We start from the raw sequence: 18,851 nt of genomic DNA, 5'->3' as shown, positions 1-18,851 counted from the left end.
TACTTAAGTCAAAGAACCCCTTCAATATTTGAATAGAAGATAAGGGACGGGGGGAAGTTACAGGGACCACTTGTTCTGTGTTGTATATCATGAAGACAAAGAAACACGATAGAAATACAGAAGGGGGATTACATGTTTATAGACAGCTTGCCTCTTTTTATATGAAGCTACATCTTTATGCATATTGATTCATTCTATATGCTGGTATTTTTGAAAATAAATCAATAAAATTTTAATTTGGAAAAACTATGATGACCTTGATTTGGCCAAGATGTTGCACACGTGAAAATTGTTGTTCTTGGAACCTTCAGAGACCCTCTACTTCTACCAAGGATATGTTAAGACTTTATCTTTTTCAAATATCTTGTTATCTGACCTTTGGTATTGCGTTCAGGCTTCAGAACCACAATATAACACTTAGGGGCAAATATAAAAAACAACAAGCCCGCTGTGGAGGCCAAAATGGTAAATATTTCCACAGCTACGACATGCTTCCCTTTTGAGCTGAGATACGCAGGGATAAAAGTGACCCAAACGCTGCAGAAAACCAGCATGCTGAATGTTATAAACTGAGCCTCGTTGAATGTATCTGGTAATTTACGGACCATGAAAGCGAGAAGAAAACTAAAAAATGCCAAGGCCCCAATGTAAGCTACTACTGTATAAAAAGCAACAATGGATCCTTCGTTACAATGCATGACAATTGTGCCTGGTATTGTTGTAGTATCAAAGTCTACAAATGGTGGAGAATAAAGCAACCAGATGATACATATTATGAGTTCTCCTAAGGAGCAAAGGGGAACTAGCCAAATAGATATTTTGCACTTCAAGCATTTCCTAAACATGCTATTGGGTTTTGTCGCGTTGAAAGCAATGACTACAGCGATTGTTTTCCCCAGGATAGAAGAAATCGCAACAGAAAAGTTTAACCCGAAAGCTGCTTGTCTAACCAGGCAGGTCCCCATCGTCGGACGGCCTAGAAATAAAAACGAACAGAGGAACGAAAACATGAGCGATATCAGAAGGATGTAACTGAGGTTCCGATTGTTGGCTCTGACGATGGCAGTGTTCCTGAGCTTTACAAAGACAAAGAACACAGCTGCAGTCAGTAGAAACAAGATGGACGCAGAAGCCGACAATGTGGCTCCTAGTGGTTCTCCATAGGATAAGAAGTCAATAGCTTTCAGGATACAGAGGTTTCTCTCGGGATTAGACCATTGATCGTCGGGGCACTTCAGACAGGTCTCCATATCTAAGTTAAAGTGGAGTTTTTAGTTAATGTTCAGTAAAATAAAATTATATAAAGGGCATAGTATTTTATTTCTACGTATTGAGTTTAAGTCTGTATAACATGATGCCACCGCATCTCCTTAAATAATTAAAACATTATTAATAATAATTAAACGTGCATGTGCTTGTATAACAGTAAAAAAAAAAATCAAAATGCCCCCTTACCCAGGTAGCCAAGTTGCACCTCTTGAATGGGGTTAAACATTATTGGGGAATAGTTGCCAATAGGCTTGTGCACACGGACGAAAAACCATTCAAAATGTTTTTTTGTATTTCAATTTTTGGCCTATTCGTTTTTGGACAATTAATTTTGCTTCCTTCTCTTTCGATTCGAACAAAATTCAGAGGCCTTTTTTGATTCAGAAACAAAAATCATTGTCACCCACTCTCCTTCACCCTTCTTCACACCCTCACAATTACTTTCACTCTCTCAATGTCTCCCTCCGACAACTGCTTCTGAGTCTCCTCTTTTCCATGTCTTTCTCCTCTTCTTGTTCTTCTCCCAGCTCTCTCCTGCATTACCCTACTCTTTTTAGTGTACTTCCACAACAGGGTGAAGTTGATGCACACCCAATTGGGGGGATGGGACAGATACTGTTCATCGAGCCTCCTCCCTGTTGCGGAACTAATACGCCAGGCCATAAAACCGTAGACAAATCATTTTCTGGCCAGGTGTAGTAAAACACCAGGCAGGGATAACACAATAGAGAGCCAAATCTAGCAGACCACCAGAGAAGACAGAAGAAACAAGAAAGAGAGAACGAGAAGCTGAGTGAAGGAGAAGGAGATATTGACAGAGAGCGTGAGAGAGCGAGTAAGAGAGCATTTGAGAGTGAAACAAACCAAAGAAATGCAAACAAAAATCCAGGTCTCTTCATTTGGTTCATTGGGGCTCCTACTAATTTCCTGGCACTTGTACAAACTAATGGATTTAACAAAATTCATACCAATTAAAATATGTATGAACCCCAAAGCACAAGTCTACTTTTTAAACCCTTTTCATCAGCCTTTGGAGTGATTTTAAAATTGTTGTTTGACTTTTTCCAACATAAGTTTTTGGCTGCTTTTAACTTTTCATTATGTAGTACTTTAGGCAGGGAGCATGCACGCATTGGAGATGGGTTTCTTGTTCATTTTCTTACTCTTTTTAATGAATGCTAAGCTCTGTATTATGTATTTCACACGTACCACACCTCGTTTTTATTTAACTTTGGTGTTAAATGTTATGAGGCGAGTTGTCACCCTCAATTGCTTGTGGTCTGTATGGTAGCTTTGTTTGGTTATGGTAAGTTGTAAAAGAAAGACAACCAGGTGTACTTCATTGGTTGATGGCAGAGGAGGCTCCTGCAGGCGACCAATAGAGTTGCTTTTAAAATCCTGGTGCCAAAGCTGCTGCGTAGTAAGTACCGCGTTAACCCCATATTAACCCCTTCTACAAAAAACGAGCACGTAGAATGCACGCGAATATTTGCCCGGACCGAACACAGGAACGGGCGAATATTCGCGGAATACGAAGATTTTTTCCACAATGACAAACATGAAGACGAAGACGAACACGAACAGTTGGCCGGCGCCCAAGTCTAGCAGGTACGCACTTGCTGAGTTAGTTATTTCCCCTTCGGAACAAGGAACGCAGTCAAAGCAACAAGATGGTCTTCCCAAATGTTGTGCTTTCCTGTTGCCTGAAGAACATGTCTCGCTGCACGTTGATGAGGGGGTCTTAAACACGGCACAGAAAGACAAAACATGGATCATTTCCTTCAAATCATACCTATCACCATGCTATGTTTTTCTTATCACATACACCTATTCATTATCATAATCATTTCCTATGTTCTTCATCTCAGCTTTCCTTGCTTACTCCCTCTTCGTGAAAAAACCTCAGATGGTTTCCTATCCTGATGTAACTTTTCATCCGGTTTCATTTCAACTGGCTGATACCGATATACTTATCCATATTTTTTTTTTTTTTTTTCTATAACACATATATTTATATATAGTATAGTGAACTGCCAAATGTAAGATATGGGAAAAGTGACCGATCCAGTTTTATTTTAACGTGAAAGCTCATTTAGGTCTGACTATAATACTACAGATCTTTAACTGCTCCATTGCACCATTATATACTTGACTAGAAGTCACTTTCAACGATCAAATACCAACCTCCTTAAAATGAGACTCCCATTTAATTTGACTGCCATTAATCACGAGATTTGTAGTAGAAGACTTGAAGCTACCAATTCGAGTTTTGATTATTGTTCCGTTGTTGTAGATATTCCAGTTTAAGATATCAAATATCTCAGGGGGGTTTCCGTTTTCATCAAAGAAGAAGTCTTCTCCGGATTCAGGTTTTAAATGCACGTTTTTCAAATAGTAGTTTAGCTAAAGAAAACAAATACAAAAACAATCGATTCGGAATCTAAATGTAATGAATATTCTTAGTAAACGAAGGATTTCTGTTTATATTGTTGCTTTTGAATAATAATGGAAATAGAAATTATGCACAATACTGGATCACTAGATGGTCTACCATGTAAATGTAAATCATGATTTGTTTTGGTAACAATTCCAAAATAAAAATTTCCAGCAATTTCCACCTGGTTCTTGTGACCACGGGGGCATCTTTTTCACTTTTTTTCTATGGCTTTCTATATTTTATTTTTATTATTTAATTTTTAGACTTTGTGGATAATAACTTGAGAAATGCATATGTCCCCCCCTTCCAAACAAAAAAAGAAATCACAGATCCATGATATTTAGTTTTTTTTTTTTTTTTTTTTGCAGGAAGTGCCAAAAAAAAAAAAAAACCCTTTTGTTCTGGAAATTGTGCCCATCAACTCTAAATAGAATTATCAGAAGCCTGTTGTGGTCACAGGCTTCTAAAGTCTAAAGTCAAATACTAGAAATTGTAAAACAGGAAAACATTTTGAAATGAATTACTTAAGTAATTAAAAAGTAGAAGAAGTAGAAGATAAATAAATAAATAAAAGCGATTTTTAATTTATAGACAACTTGAAATAAGAGAACAATATATACTTTAATTGTAGAAAAATATATTAATATAATTAGTGCCAGAGTACAGTGGAAAGGCTTTGTCGCACATCCACAATCTCAAAAAAAAATAAATAATAATTTATAGAAAAATTGAAATTAGAGATTAATATTCTTTTATTGTATGGAAACATATTTCTCCACCTTAAATCTCATTTTGGTGTCCACACTTTTCTCTGATGGTTCCAAATGTCCTGTAGCAACGTGCATTTCGTGCAAAGCCTGTGCTACCACATACACAGCCGTGTAAACGGCATAAGTAGCCCGAAACGTATTCGACTCATCCAATGACAAATGCTTCTTCCGCTTTTCTTCTGGCAAACAGTCCGTGTTATTTAGTATGTGTTCCGATACGTAAGGACATCCAAGTACAAGGTGCCAAAAATGCTCCACAAAGACATTACTGGGCATTTTAGACCAAATTGATTGATAAAGGAAACTCTTGAATCCAGGGATGTCTCCGTTGCGGATTGTTATTAAAATAGAACCGTTCAACGCGTAGAAATACTTTTGAAATCTATAATCGTTAATAATATTTGACGTAACTGACAAAACCCATACTTTCCCTGAAATGGATGTAATGTCTGATTGTAATAAAGACAACAGCTTTGTAACACCGCAATAAGCTAAAATTACTTTGGCAGAAGAACGTTTTATGACTGTATAGACTTTCAATATATTTTCTTTGCTTTCGTTGTTACTAGAAAGCAATAAAATGATCTGGTATTCCACACAAATTCCATTTTTCTCCAGCTCTGTTCGAAGCTTTTCACTGGCGTGGAAATTATCATTTGATAATATTATTCCCACCCATGTCCATCCAAAATGGACCATCAGTTGAGCGATGGCTTTAATCTGAGAATATTCGTTAGGAGCAGTTCTATAAGTGGATGGGTAGAGGTACTCATTCTTAAATAATATGTCAAGGAAACCATAACTTATCTGAAAAATAAAATAGTTTTATGAAATAGATATTTGACAGGGAGAAGCATTATAGAGGAGTGTGAAGGACAACAGGTTGAATGGTTGGTAGAGGCACGTTGTTATCAGAGCTAAGGAAAGCCAATGAAATACAATTTAAAAACCCTTTTTTTCACAATGTGTCTGAATGTTTCCTGGCATATGTCTCAGTTCATAAAACCTAATTTGGTACCTGAGGATAGTTGTAGAGCTGAGAAACCTCGGCAATAGTGTTGGTTACAGATGAAAGCAAATGTCCAATCATTGCCACCGTCTTGGGTTTCCTGTCACAAATAAAATTTGGGGCTGGTTCTTCTTGTTCTGATAAGATGTTAAATGTACTCATCAATGCCATAACCTGACTCGAACAAGCATCGTAGATCTGGAATCCCAATGTGATGTTTGGTAGAACCTCATTGTTCGTGTTAATCTCCTCGATGGCATAAATGAAGACTAATAAATGCCTTAAGTACTGGTATGAAGGTCTGAATGAGAAATATTTGAAGAAAAAGAAACACATTATCGAAATATTATATTGTGCTGTACGGTGGGAAGAAAAGCCTTGCATAAAATGGTAAAAAGGTAACAAAAATCAAAAGGTTTTCCGAGCAGAGCTTCCAAACAAAAGCAGTGGTAGGTGACATTGCTTGTGTTAAAAATGAGTAAACATGTCCACAAAGTAGGTCCTTTGAAATTGCTCCTTATCTCCTGTTTACGTTTTAATAAGGTTTTCTTTTTTTTTTTTTAATTACTGAATATACCCAAAGTGCTTCTCAATATTCATTTATTTGTCCCATAATATTTAAAGCAGTTTAGATCCAAAACAGGACACATCTACGGCGAGGACATCTGAACAAGATGACCCTGGGGTTACAGCACTGTCCTATAGCTGTTTAAAATTTAGTGCGGTCAGACCATTGTGGACAACCCCTTCAACAGTATGACCCAAATTCTATTTGAATTCTGGTCTTAGCCTTTTGATTTCTATCTCTATCACCCCCTGGACTGCCTTGTGTACTATAGAAGCTTTTAAAAACAGTAGAAAATAGCCGTTCAGTGGACATTGTGACGTACGATCAGTGGATCTAGCTAAATGTTTCTTGCCATAAACAAGACGACGTAATAATCTTCAGGAGATCACCTCATGTGATGGGTTAGGGAGGGCGGAATTACTTACCCGACACATACTGTTTCACAAGGAACGTCTCTAAAATCTGGTTCAACAGCTGCACCAATTAAAGAAATTTGAAGAATTCCGCCTATCACGATGTCCCCGTCTCTGGAATAATTTAGAGGGTAGTTCCTACTCGCAATAACACATCCTTTATCTGTTTCATCAGGTTTTCCAACAGCACAAATTATATTCATCACTATCACGACCATGCATTGCCAGAAAATCTTAATTATTCTTGTCTTCATTTTTTTCAGATATGATTTTCAGTAGATAAGACCAAAATTATTTTTATAGAAGTTTAAAATTGAGATAGAATTCCAATTTCAGGCAAAAGTAAGAGAACAGACGTGATAAAATAAATGGCACGGGTCCCTTCTTAAGAATTATGAGACCTGATATTGAAAGCAAAGCTTTTTATGCATTTCATTCTTCTGTATAATTACAGGCTCAGCTATAATTCTATTCTTATTTTTTTTCCTTTGGAATAACAATTGATGAAACATTTAGCTAATTTAATTTAATTATATGTCTGGATTATTTTTACTGGATTAAGAAAATACTATGTACTTTCTTAAGCGTAAACTTTTACTTTTTTTTATTTCAACAATCTGGGATACCCCAATGTGGCACAATATCATGTAGTTAATAAACTCGTGAGGTCCTCGATATTTTTTTGTGGGGGGTTTTTTGGAGTTGGAAAAATATTGTCTAATTCCAACATGGCATTTTGGACCAAACTTTGCCGCCATTGTCACAGATTTATGGAGGTAAAAACTAGAATCAAACATAAGGGTATTATCCTGTAGAAAAGCCAATTTGAACCAGAAATACATTCCTGAAATCAGGGGACTGTCCAATTGTCCTATGGCCCCACTGGCTACCTAGTCCTTGTATAACTAAGATACGCATCAGCATATACATTTACTCACACTTACATACTGACACTAACACACACACTTACATATACTCAATCACACACACACTCATGCTAACACAAACACTTATACACTGCCTTAATTTCTCACTCTCTTAATCCCTCCCTTCGCTTTATCTTGCACGAAGGTAATCCTCAGAACAATCCTCTGGAACATCTGAATGTATGCTAGGTCTCAATAACCAATCCGACAACTGGCTTTTTGTAATGCTCATGCTGTTTTTTTCTAGACGTGTCAAGGCCTATTGATATTACATCCGAGACTTAATTTCATATAAGTAGAAAGGAATAACATTAGTAAAAGTTTGATTCAAAAACTTAAGTAGAATATCTGTGCTGTAATATTCCACAGGCTTGACCTCCAGCGCCTGACACCCCATTTACTTTTTACTGTCTCATATCTGCCCATATGTAAGCTTGAAACACACAAACAGAGGAGGTCTATGCGCTAAACGATGAGTTGCCAGTAGAGTTGTGTTTTCATGTGAAAGCCCAACCTAAGTCAACGTCTGCGAGAAGAGCTTGTCTGGCTGTGTATAATGTAGAGAGTTAAATCAGTGGCATTTCTTAAAAGTCTCTTTACATAATGAATTGTGCATTACACAGGGCCAGCTTAGCCATTCCTGATGGAGAAACTTGCTTGGCCTCCATAGGGATGTATGAAGAGCAGTGTGTCGGACTGACAATCGCAAGGCGGCTCTTAAAGTGTCACCTGGTGACATAAGTAAGGCCGATGGCTGGATATGCGTGGCCACATTCTACTTTTTTATGCCTGGTGTGCCAGATGGGTGAGATGGTTGAAACCACAACTCTCCTGCAAACTCTTGTGTAAACCCTCCCTTTAGTGAGTAAACCCCCAAAAAACGTAGAATCAATTAGTGCCAAGGTATAGTAGAAAGGTTTGACGCACCATCCAGAACCTCTAAAAAGAAAAAGTCATTTTTATTTAGTAATAGACTTTTATTGTAGGCAAGATAGGGTAATGTTATGTTTTATTCTTTTGTTAACAGTCCTAAACATAGTTTCACCCTGGAAAAGCTGAATACAGACCAAGTTCCTCGCAGTTGGGGAGCCCAGGAAGCATTACTAGGACTTTGTTAGGATTACAATAATTGTAATAGATTATACACTGACAAATATACATTTGAATATTAAATATAAATAGTCCTAATTATCAATGTACATCTCTTTTCTTTATTAAAATGGTTTTAGTGTTCCTATCAGGTCTGATAAGTATAATATAACACTTTGGGATGAATATACACCCGAGAAGCCCACTTGTAGAAGCCAAGATGGCGAATATCTCCACAGTCACCATGAATTTTCCTTTAGTACTGAGGTAGGCGGGGATGAAGGTGATCCAGACGCTGCAGAACACTAACATGCTGAAAGTGATAAACTTGGCTTCATTGAATACATCGGGCAAATTCCTGGCTAGGAAAGCAATCACGAAACTAAGGAAAGCCAAAAATCCCATGTAACCCAGGACACAGTAAAATGCAATAGCTGAACCTTCATTACATTGAGCTACAATTTTATCAACTTCATCTTCGGTATTATAGTACGGAAATGGAGGAGACGTTCCCAACCATGTAGAACATATAACAACCTGAATAAAAGTACAGACGATGACTATCGAGTTGGACAATCTAAAACCCATCCAGTTCCTTAACTTATGTGCTGGCTTGGTGGCTTTGAAGGCGATAATCACTGTCACAGTTTTGGCCAAGATGGAAGAGATAGAAATGGAGAAGGTGATTCCAAACACTGTCTGTCTGAGGATACAGGTTAGTTTTTGAGGATGACCAATGAATATCAAAGTGCACAAAAAGCACATCTTCAGGGAGATGAGAAGAATGAAACTGAGATCCCGATTGTTGGCTTTAACAACTGGAGTGTTTCTGTATTTTATGAAAATCATATTAACTACACAAGTGAAAAGGAACATAAAAACAGATATCAGGGCCAGAGATAGGCCAAGCTGTTCATTGTAAGAGAGATAAGTTATAACTTTGGAAATACAGGTGTCTTTGTTAGCATTAGACCATTCATGTGCTGGACATCGAAGGCATGCGTCCATATCTACAAACAGAAAAAAACACATTTTTATATAAAAATATATATATATTTTATTGTCATACAAAATGTGGTGAGAGAGTTTAACAGGAAGAGGATTTGTCAACTCTAAGCCTAGAATTAGAAACTCAACCATAGATAAACAGTTAAATGTTACATTTTAGCCAACTCATTTTTAGAGGCCTAGAATGTTTTTAGCTGGACCAGTAGTTTATTTTGGCTTAGCACTGCCCTTGACATGACCCAGGACAGGTTTCTGCTGTCACCCAAAACATTCTTTCATGGCCCTCTTCCTCTTTGCTGAGATATATCATCACCACTCTGGCTCTTAAGGGTGTGCGGTGCCAGGTTAACTATGGAAGCTGTTCTGGCCGGTTACATCGATGATCCCTGCTCTATCTAGCCAGCTCATGGAGCCAAAGCACACAACTGAGCCGCATTGCACAACAAATGGTGATCTACCCCTAGCTTCAATACACAATGAGCTGGTCATTATATTGGTTGCTATAGGCTCTGCCATTTTTTCTTCGGGATTGCATTAAGCTGTGGAAGGAATAGATGGATATATACACCAACTATTAGGACTCTGACTTTTCTATGTTCAGCTGAACAAGACAAGGTGGTACAATATGTGTGCATGCTAGCTGTGCTTACATTGTCACCTTACTTCTCCTTAAACATAGATACCAATAGATACCAAATGGGAATTATGGGAAGTCACTTAATTTTAGAGTTTATCACCCTTAACCTGTGTGCCACAAGTGACACCACTCACCTGTTTGGTTGGTTATCTCGCCATTTGGGCAGGGGACACAGTCATAGCAGCAGGATGACTGAGACTGTCTGGCAGACTTTCTGTAACCAGGCTGACAGCTTTCACTGCAAGCTGAACGTGGTGTCTGTGTTATGCGAGAGATGAGACATTTTTATTGACTACTTTGCTTGGCTATCTTTACTTGTTATACTTGAAGTTAAATAGACATTAATAAAAAATCCCTAATAATTCCTAAAAAAAGATGTAATTAAGTTAGAATTAACCATGTTTAGAACCATGCTAAAGGAGCCATAATTGTAAACGTGTCAGTATTTTTGAGTCAACGACAAATTGAATGTTAACATTAGGGTGCCCGCCACTGTTTGTGTTTTGCTCATACACAAGTCAAGTTTAGAGATGATTCCGGCACCCAGAATAACAGCGAATCATGCTCTATGGCTGGAACCAAATTACGGTATATAAAATATAACTACTCAAAAGGACTTTCATAGCATGTGATGACATGGAGGCCAAATGATGCCGACCAAAAGTTAATTATTTTTCCATATGAAATAAGTTATTATCGGGTTTATATGGGCTCTAACAATATACACATTTATCATATTTGCGTGACATGACTTTTGGTCCATCACCTGATTAAAACTTGGAGTCCATCGTATTAGAGTTTCATTAATTATTAGCGACTGGGCAGCTTCTTGGTGAAATCTTCCAACTGTGATGGCCTTGAGAGTTTCGTTCGGAAAGACAATCCAATTCAAAACGTCATATTCAGAATTGACATCACCATTCTCATCAAAATAAACTTCGTCCCCTGCGCTGTTTGTAAAACGTACATTCCTTAAGGATTCACGAAGCTAAGAGAAAAATAAGTTGAAGACTTGGTTTGGTGGATTATTTAACCAATATCTACAAAAAGAAAGCTTGAGAATAGTAAATTAAGAACCATTTAGATATGTAAATTACTAAATAACATTAAGAAGCTTTCTATTAATTTCCCAGTACTGACTTAAGACTTACTGGTCTGTAGTTGCCACAGTCTTCCCCGATACTTGTAAATGCGGAACTATACAGAAGTATAACTGCACTAGTTTTAGACTTCATCATCTTGTTCCAAAAACCCTTATTTAATCATATAACCATAGTAGTTTCACACACACACATTTCACTAACCTTCCAACTATCCAAGTCTGCCTTGTTATTGTTTTCAGAGATCATTTGATCTAAAGCATGGCCAAATACATGTACCGCATTGTATATACTGTAGCTGAAAGAAGACACATCTGTGTGGATATTTGGATATTTTGAATTCTCGAGCTTCTCCTGGCCTGTGCATAAGAAAGGATCGCCTTTTTTCCCTCTAATATTACAAGAAAACAGGTCCATCCATGCATCGTGAACAAATATATTATTCGGGTCATGGCTTGAGCTCATATTCAGGAAGAAATCCTCAAAACTTGGAATTGATTTTGAATGTAGAATGAAGGCCAAACTTCCATTAAAAGGCCCCAAGCTTAAGAAATTGAAATCAGTTCCTGCTGACATGTCCCACCGTGAAGAAACAATCCAAACCTTCTCTGGAATTGGGAACACGTGCAGAATGATTTGCAGTGTGAGTATGTAGTGTCGGTCTCCATAAAGAATTATAACGTTGGCCGAGGAGCTTCTCAAAGTCTTAACAATCTTTGCTTTGTTCGTGTCATCGACAGCATCACGATACGGAATAAATTCAACAAAAGCGACGCAGGAACCATTCTGCGTGAGCTCTCTCTGTAGGACCTGGCTGGCCTTCAACCCAGACTCATTGTCCGAAACCAATATACCCACCCAAGACCAGCCAAAGTGTTTAATTAACTTTACCATGGCCTGGAATTGTAAAAGTTCATTAGGGACTGTGCGAAAGAAAGAAGGAAACTGAACTTTATCACTCAGAACTGGATCCAAAGAAGAGTAACTAATCTGAAAAACAGAGACATTTCTTTTTTTAAATTGATTTTAAGAAATAGCTAAAGGAATAATAAAAAAATTTACTCTGAGAATATAGTTTAATGACCACAAATGACTTTGACCAGGTGCATTTATTCTAAAGCAAAGTTGTAGTTAACTGTCTTTTATTTAGCATTCTTTGTTGCGTGGTTTATGAAATTATACTTTTATTTGTATATAGTTTTTTTATATATTCTTAACTAAATAAATGGGCATTTTATTAAAATATGACACAAAATATGTTCGGTCATTAATTGAAGAGAATAATGAATGAATTGTCCACTTGGCCCAAATTAGAAGAATTGTCCATGCAAGATTGATGAGGTAGAGGGATTTAACCAAAATTGTTTGGAGAAACTGATCACTCATTTATGTTTATTATACATTAATATGCATAAATAATATATGCACAGATAACATTTTTTTTTTTACCTGCGGGAGGTTATATACTCCGAACATCCTTGCTAACAGAAGGGACACCTTTGAAGATATTCCATCCACAAACCCTACCAACTGAGATAACATTTTACAGCGATAGTTAGGTATAGGCGTAGGGACTTTAGTTCCAGAAATAATATCTAACATTCCACTTATTGCCTTCTTCTCAGCCAAGCATGAATCAACAAGATGGAAGCCAAGAGTAAAGTTTGGAAGTAGTTTTGGGTTGTTATTAATCTCGGAGATGGCAAATACAAATGCTGCTAAATTCTGATAGTTCCAAATGTTTATTCTAAAAAAAAAAAGAAATTACAAAGTAAAACACAAAACAATAAAGAGTACAAAACCATAAAAAATGTATTGGTATCCTGAATAATACATAATGCAATTTAACTGCCTTGAATGTTTCCACTTTTAACACTGTGGAATGATGCAATTTTAAAGGTTTGGAAATGGCACTGTAACCATTCCCAGATTGATGGACAGCAAGACTTGCTTCTCTATAATCGTCGCTGTCTTTCTTTCTTCCTTGGCATTGTGTTAAAACACACCTGAATGCTCCAGACCAGCAAACAGCTAAAACTTTGGCTTTTATACAGGTGGTCACGCTTGCTGATGATCAATTAGTCAAGGGCTATTGATTAGAAGCAAATGAAGCAGTAAGGGTGTACTTAGTTTTTCACACATGGCTTCTCCATTTTGTTTTTATTTCTGTTGAATAAATAATGACATGGTGTAATATGTCATGTGTTTTTGTTCATCTCATGTTGTATTTACCTATTTTTTAGACCTGCTAAGAAACAGATGATTGTCATTGTGTGTCTTGATATGTAAAAAGGTGTATTTTTCACACAACTGATATATCTATATATATGCTCAATTATATATTAAATATGTTAAATATATGCAATTAGAAAATATATAAATGGCATTAGCTTTATTAATGCCTTTTTTTGAGTATAAAAATGAATGTTCATTTATTAAAACCCCCATCTCCCACAGTGCTAACTAACCTGTAACTCTTTCAGTGCCAGCGTGATGCAGAACAATTACAAAAAAATGCAAAGGAAAGGCTGTGCTCGGACCTGCCACAACAATGTATAGTTTAAACTGTATATACACTGCTTGCAGATGGCTATGTTAATGCATTTCTGGATTATAGAAATTAGCTTCATGTAGTTATTTTATTATTGATTTTCCCTCCATTAATGTGATCAGTGTTGTATATACAGTAGCTCCGACACATAACTGGTTAAAATGAAACACTATAGTGTGTGGGAGAAGTGAGAGGGTTAAAATAGTTATCTGCATTAAGTTCCAAGCTGATAAAATGTGAAAACATGTATTCCATTTATACCCTTACGGCACACACAGGGTTAATTGTTCACAATTTATATAATTATACATAACCCCTACAATCGACAATACTTTTTAAATTATATATATGTGTATGTACGAATATATATATTTTATTACATATTTACTTCATTTAATAAAATGTAATAGGTAATGTTTACTTATTCTTATGCATTAACAAGCGGTAACTGTCCTGCTGCGGTTGAACTATAACTCCCACTATCCTCAAAGCAATCTTCAGACAGTGATAATCCAAGAGTTTTTTTTTTTTTACAGCTCAATAGCTACCACTCCACATCTCTTATTTAAAGGAAAGAACATTTACTGTACTTACAGCCGACAACGTATATTTTGGAAGGCATCAGGTTGTTTGTCAAAGTTTAACACCATGTTGAACATAGAGGTCCATACAGTGATTATTCCTCCTATAATAAAATCACCATCCATGTAATAATGTTCTGACGGTGGGAACTGAAGAACGCAGTTAGACGAGTTGCCCGTGCATCCAACCAAATGTGGAAGCATCAAAAGTATCAACACAGCACAAACAATGTTACACATCTCTCTCTATATACTGTATTCTCATATCTTCTAGCATTAAATAGTTAAAAAAAAAAAAAATCAAACGCAGCCTTACGTTATAACCATGAATACCCTCTGACCATAAGTGAAACATGCCTAGGACCTTATATACATCTAACCAAACTACAGAGAAATGTAATTTACGTGATTATAGTTAGAGATAATTATACCTTCTGAATTAAGACATGCTGCGCTCAGATAATCTATAGCTTGTGCTCTGTATAATTTTTGAAAGGCAAAAATAAATGTAAAAAGGGAAAACAGTTTTTTTAAAAAATATATTATGCAGTGGTTGATCAGGATTAATAAAATGTAAAAAGATTTGTTTTTAGTGGTAGAATTCACAAGCTTGCCCAGAGGTCAATGCAGGTTACCATCAGTGTTTTGCATCAAGTTAAGTAAAACTACTTTTAGCTTTAGTTTTTTTTGTATTTCAATCAATGCAATTGTTTTGATCTAATTAGTTAGTTTTAAAATGTTAACTTCAGAGAAGCTGTGACCTGTTTTCAAAGTAGCAGAACCAGCCTGGACCAATAATTAACAGCAACTTAATGTCACATCAGGTGCATGTATAGGCAGGGGCGGGCTGGGCCGGGGGGCAGGGGGGCTATTGCCCCCCAGGCCGCCCGAAATCTAATCTAAACGGCCGCTGGGTGCTGATGCCCCCGGCCGGCCCTACTTTAATACTTTTTTTTTTTTTTTAAATGTAATATGGCAAGCCGGATCGGCTATTAAATAAAAAAAAAAAAAGTATTAAAGCAGCACCCAGCGGCCGTATGCGATGGCCGCCAAGTGATGGGAGCAGCGTGAGGGGTGAAAGCTCCGCCCCCTCGCACTCACCTTTCACCCCTCACGCTGCTCCCATCACTATGCGGCCATCAGATAGTTGGAAATACTTTAATACTTTATTTATTTTTAATATGGCAAGCCGATCCGGCGTATTAAATAAATAAAAAAAGGATTAAAGTAGCTCCAGCACCCAGCGGCCGTTTAGATAAGTTTTCCAGCAGTCTGATGGAGGGGTGAAAGGTGAGTGCGAGGGGGCGGAGCCACTTGACTTGCCCCCCAGGCCTTAGGCTGCCAGCCCTCCACTGTGTATAGGTGTCCGAATACGGATCCCCAATGCAAAGCTCGTATCACCTGAGGGGCACAGGACCCGCAGGAGTGTAATGCAGGATAACAAGAATTGTAGTCAAGGCAGGCCGTGTTTGGGTGTACATGAGCAGGACTTGAGACATCAGTACACAGGAATAAAGCAGGAACGGAGGTCAATGCTAAACAGGGGTTTGGTACACAGTTCAGAATCCAATGGCGACAGTACAACAGGATAAGAGAACGCATGGTCAAGACAAGGAACTGTAAACCAGCGCAGGACTGAGGACAACATAATAACAAGGAATAATACCCAGAGACTAAAGGTCGCACCAGGGGCATACCTAGAGTATTTGGCACCCTGGGCGGATCCTGTATGTGACACCCCCGTCACTTTAAAATGTACAGATAACCACAACAAAAGTTAATGTTGACAAGAATAATTATTTCACAAGTTTATAAACTCTATGTCAACAGAACAAAACTAGGAATCTGAAAAAATTATTGACTTTTTAAATTTAAAAAGTTTAAATAACATTTACTTGACATAAATGGTGGTACAGCATAACCCCCATCACTATATACTAAGCCAGACATTGACATGGTAAGCTTCTGCCCCTAAAACAGCCTGCCTGTGCCACCTCTAACCCCCCAAACAGCCTGGCTGTGCCACCCCGCCCCCCAAATAGCGTGCCTTTGCCACCCAAAAAAGCTTACCTGTACCGCCTTTGCCCCAAACAGCCTGCCTATACCACCTGTGCCCCCCAAATAGCCTGTCTGTACCGCTTCTTCCCTCCCAAATAGCCTGCCTGCACCGTCCCCCCAAACAGCTTGCCTGTGCTGCCTCTGTCCCCTCAAACAGCCTGCCTGTGCTGCCTCTGCTCCCCCAAACAGCCAGCCTGTGTTGCCTCCCCCAAACAGCCAGCCTGTCTATGCCCCCCAAAACAGCCTGCCTGTGCCCACCCAGCTTACCTGTGCCTCCCCAAAACAGCCTGCCTGGGCCACCTCCAAATAGCCTGCCTGTACCACCTGTGCCGCTCAAATAGCCTGCCTGTGCCGCTTTTACCCTCCCAAACAGCCTGCCTGTGCCATCCCCCAACAGCCTGCCTGCGCCATCCTCCCAAACAGCCTGCCTGGGCCACCCCCCAGACAGCCTGCCTGAGCCGCCCCCAAACAGCCTACCTGTGCTGCCTCTGCTCCCCCAAAGAGCCTGCCTGTGCTGCCTCTGCTCCCCCCAAACAGCCTGCCTATGCCCCAAAACAGCCTGCCTGTGCCCCAAAATAGCCTGCCTGTGCCAGTCCCCCAACCTTCCTGTACCACCCCCCCCAAACGGCCTGCCTGTACCACCTGTGCCCCCCAAACAGCCTGCCTGTGTCGCTTTTACTCTCCCAGTCTGCCTGCGCCATCCCCCAGCCTGTCTGCGCCATCCCCCCAACCAGCCTGCCTGAGCCGCCATCCAAATAGCCTGCCTGAGCCGCCCCCTAAACAGCCTGCCTGTGTTACCTCTGCCCCCCAAACAGCCTGCCTATGCCACCCCCCAAACAGCCTGCCTATGCCACCCCCCAAACAGCCTGCCTGCGCCATCCAACAGCCTGCGTTGTCCCCCCAAACAGCCTGCCTGTACTGCTTCTATCCCCCCAAACAGCCTGCCTGTGCTGCCTCTGCTCCCCCAAACAGCCTGCCTATGCTGCCTCTTTCCCCCAAACAGCCTGCTAATGCCCCCAAAACAGCCTGCCTGTGCCAGCCCCCCCAAACAGCCTGCCTGAGCGGCCCCTCAAACAGCCTGCCTGTGCTGCCTCTGCCCCCAAACAGCCTGCCTGTGCCCCCTCAAACAGCTTACCTGTGCCTCCCCAAACAGCCTGCCTGTATCACCTGTTCCCCCTTACCATCCCAACCAGCCTGCCTGCGCCACCCTCCAAACAGCCTGCCTATGCCCCCAAAACAGCCTGCCTGTGCCCCCAAAACAGCGTACCTGTGTCTCCCCAAAACAGCCTGCCTGTGCCACCTGTGCCACCCCAAACAGCTTGCCTGCACCGCTTATTCCCCCCAAACGGCCTGCCTGTGCCACCCCAAACAGCTGCCTGTACCCCCTGTGCCACCCCCAAACAGCATGCCTGTGCCACTTCTACCCTCCCAAACAGCCTGCCTGTGCAGGCTCTGCCCCCCCCAAACAGCCTGCCTGTGCAGGATCTGCCCCCCCAAACAGCCTGCCTGTGCAGGCTCTGCCCCCCCAAAACAGCCTTCCTGTGACGCCTCTGGTTCAATCTCAGCCAAAGATACAGCCCTTAAAAATGTGTTCCTCATTGTCCATTTGAAAAGTTGGAACCGCTTTGGTTAGTATGTTTTCCTATAAATCACAGGCAAATTCTGAGTAGACAGCAGGCCGTACTTACCTGGAGCAACGTATTTAGACCTAGGCTGACTAGGCCTGGGCTTAGGGCAACAGGTCAAGGGGGGCAGTTACTCTGGTGCAAAACGGGGGGGGGCAGATTGCTCTATTGGGCGATCAGGTCCCCCCCCAGACTGCAATGGACCAGATCCAGTAGATATCTCTCCAACCAGCCCATTTACACTATTGTAGTATAGGATACATTCAAGACACGAAGCACCGGGATATGGCATCATATTCCTGAGCTCTGTGCTTAAGATGGCAGTCATGAAGGGGGCCAGAGGTTAATACGTCTCTGCTTACCCATACTTCTGGTCCATTGGCAGATTGGGTCTTCCAGTGTGCAGTTGCCAGCTGGATGCACATGTCCACACAAGGCGGGAGTATAAAAATGTAACGCGCGGCTGTACAAAGCCAAGGCTGCTTAGTCATCCCCAGTTCACCCCTTGGTTAGGGGATAATTATGCTTGCCATGATCCACAACCCCTAGTCTAACACAGAATTATTGCATTTATTTGGCAGGCAAACAATGTTATTCACACCAACATGTTTCCATCTAGTTTTGAAGGACTATTTGAATGAATTTTTTGTTATGTATTTTCACCCTGACCTACAAAGCCCTTAACAACTGCGCACCCCCCATATCTCTAACCAAATACACTCCTAACCACTATTTTCCTTTCTTTCATGACTTGCGTCTCTTTTCTACCACTATTACCTCTTTCCACTCCCACATTCAGGATTTCACCCG

The 18,851-nt window shown here is 39.9% G+C and overlaps 1 protein-coding gene and 1 pseudogene across 1 annotated transcript; both read right to left on the bottom strand.

Moving 5' to 3' along the window:
- Positions 1-221: 221 nt before the first annotated feature.
- LOC128504351 (vomeronasal type-2 receptor 26-like) lies at positions 222-5,821 on the bottom strand. The gene is made up of 5 exons (XM_053474385.1): positions 5,495-5,821; positions 3,454-3,672; positions 2,886-3,009; positions 383-1,252; positions 222-277 (listed from the first exon to the last, which is right to left on the bottom strand). The coding sequence occupies exons 1-5, from the start codon at positions 5,819-5,821 to the stop codon at positions 222-224; spliced, it is 1,596 nt and encodes a 531-aa protein (XP_053330360.1).
- A 2,739-nt stretch (positions 5,822-8,560) lies between these two features.
- Positions 8,561-14,427, bottom strand: LOC128504350 (vomeronasal type-2 receptor 26-like; annotated as a pseudogene).
- Between the last annotated feature and the right edge of the window lie 4,424 nt (positions 14,428-18,851).

Source organism: Spea bombifrons, chromosome 9 (assembly GCF_027358695.1).
Source record: "Spea bombifrons isolate aSpeBom1 chromosome 9, aSpeBom1.2.pri, whole genome shotgun sequence".
Taxonomy (NCBI): Eukaryota; Metazoa; Chordata; class Amphibia; order Anura; family Pelobatidae; genus Spea; species Spea bombifrons.
Note: the sequence above shows the minus strand (reverse complement) of the source record. Positions and strands in the feature narration are given on the sequence as shown.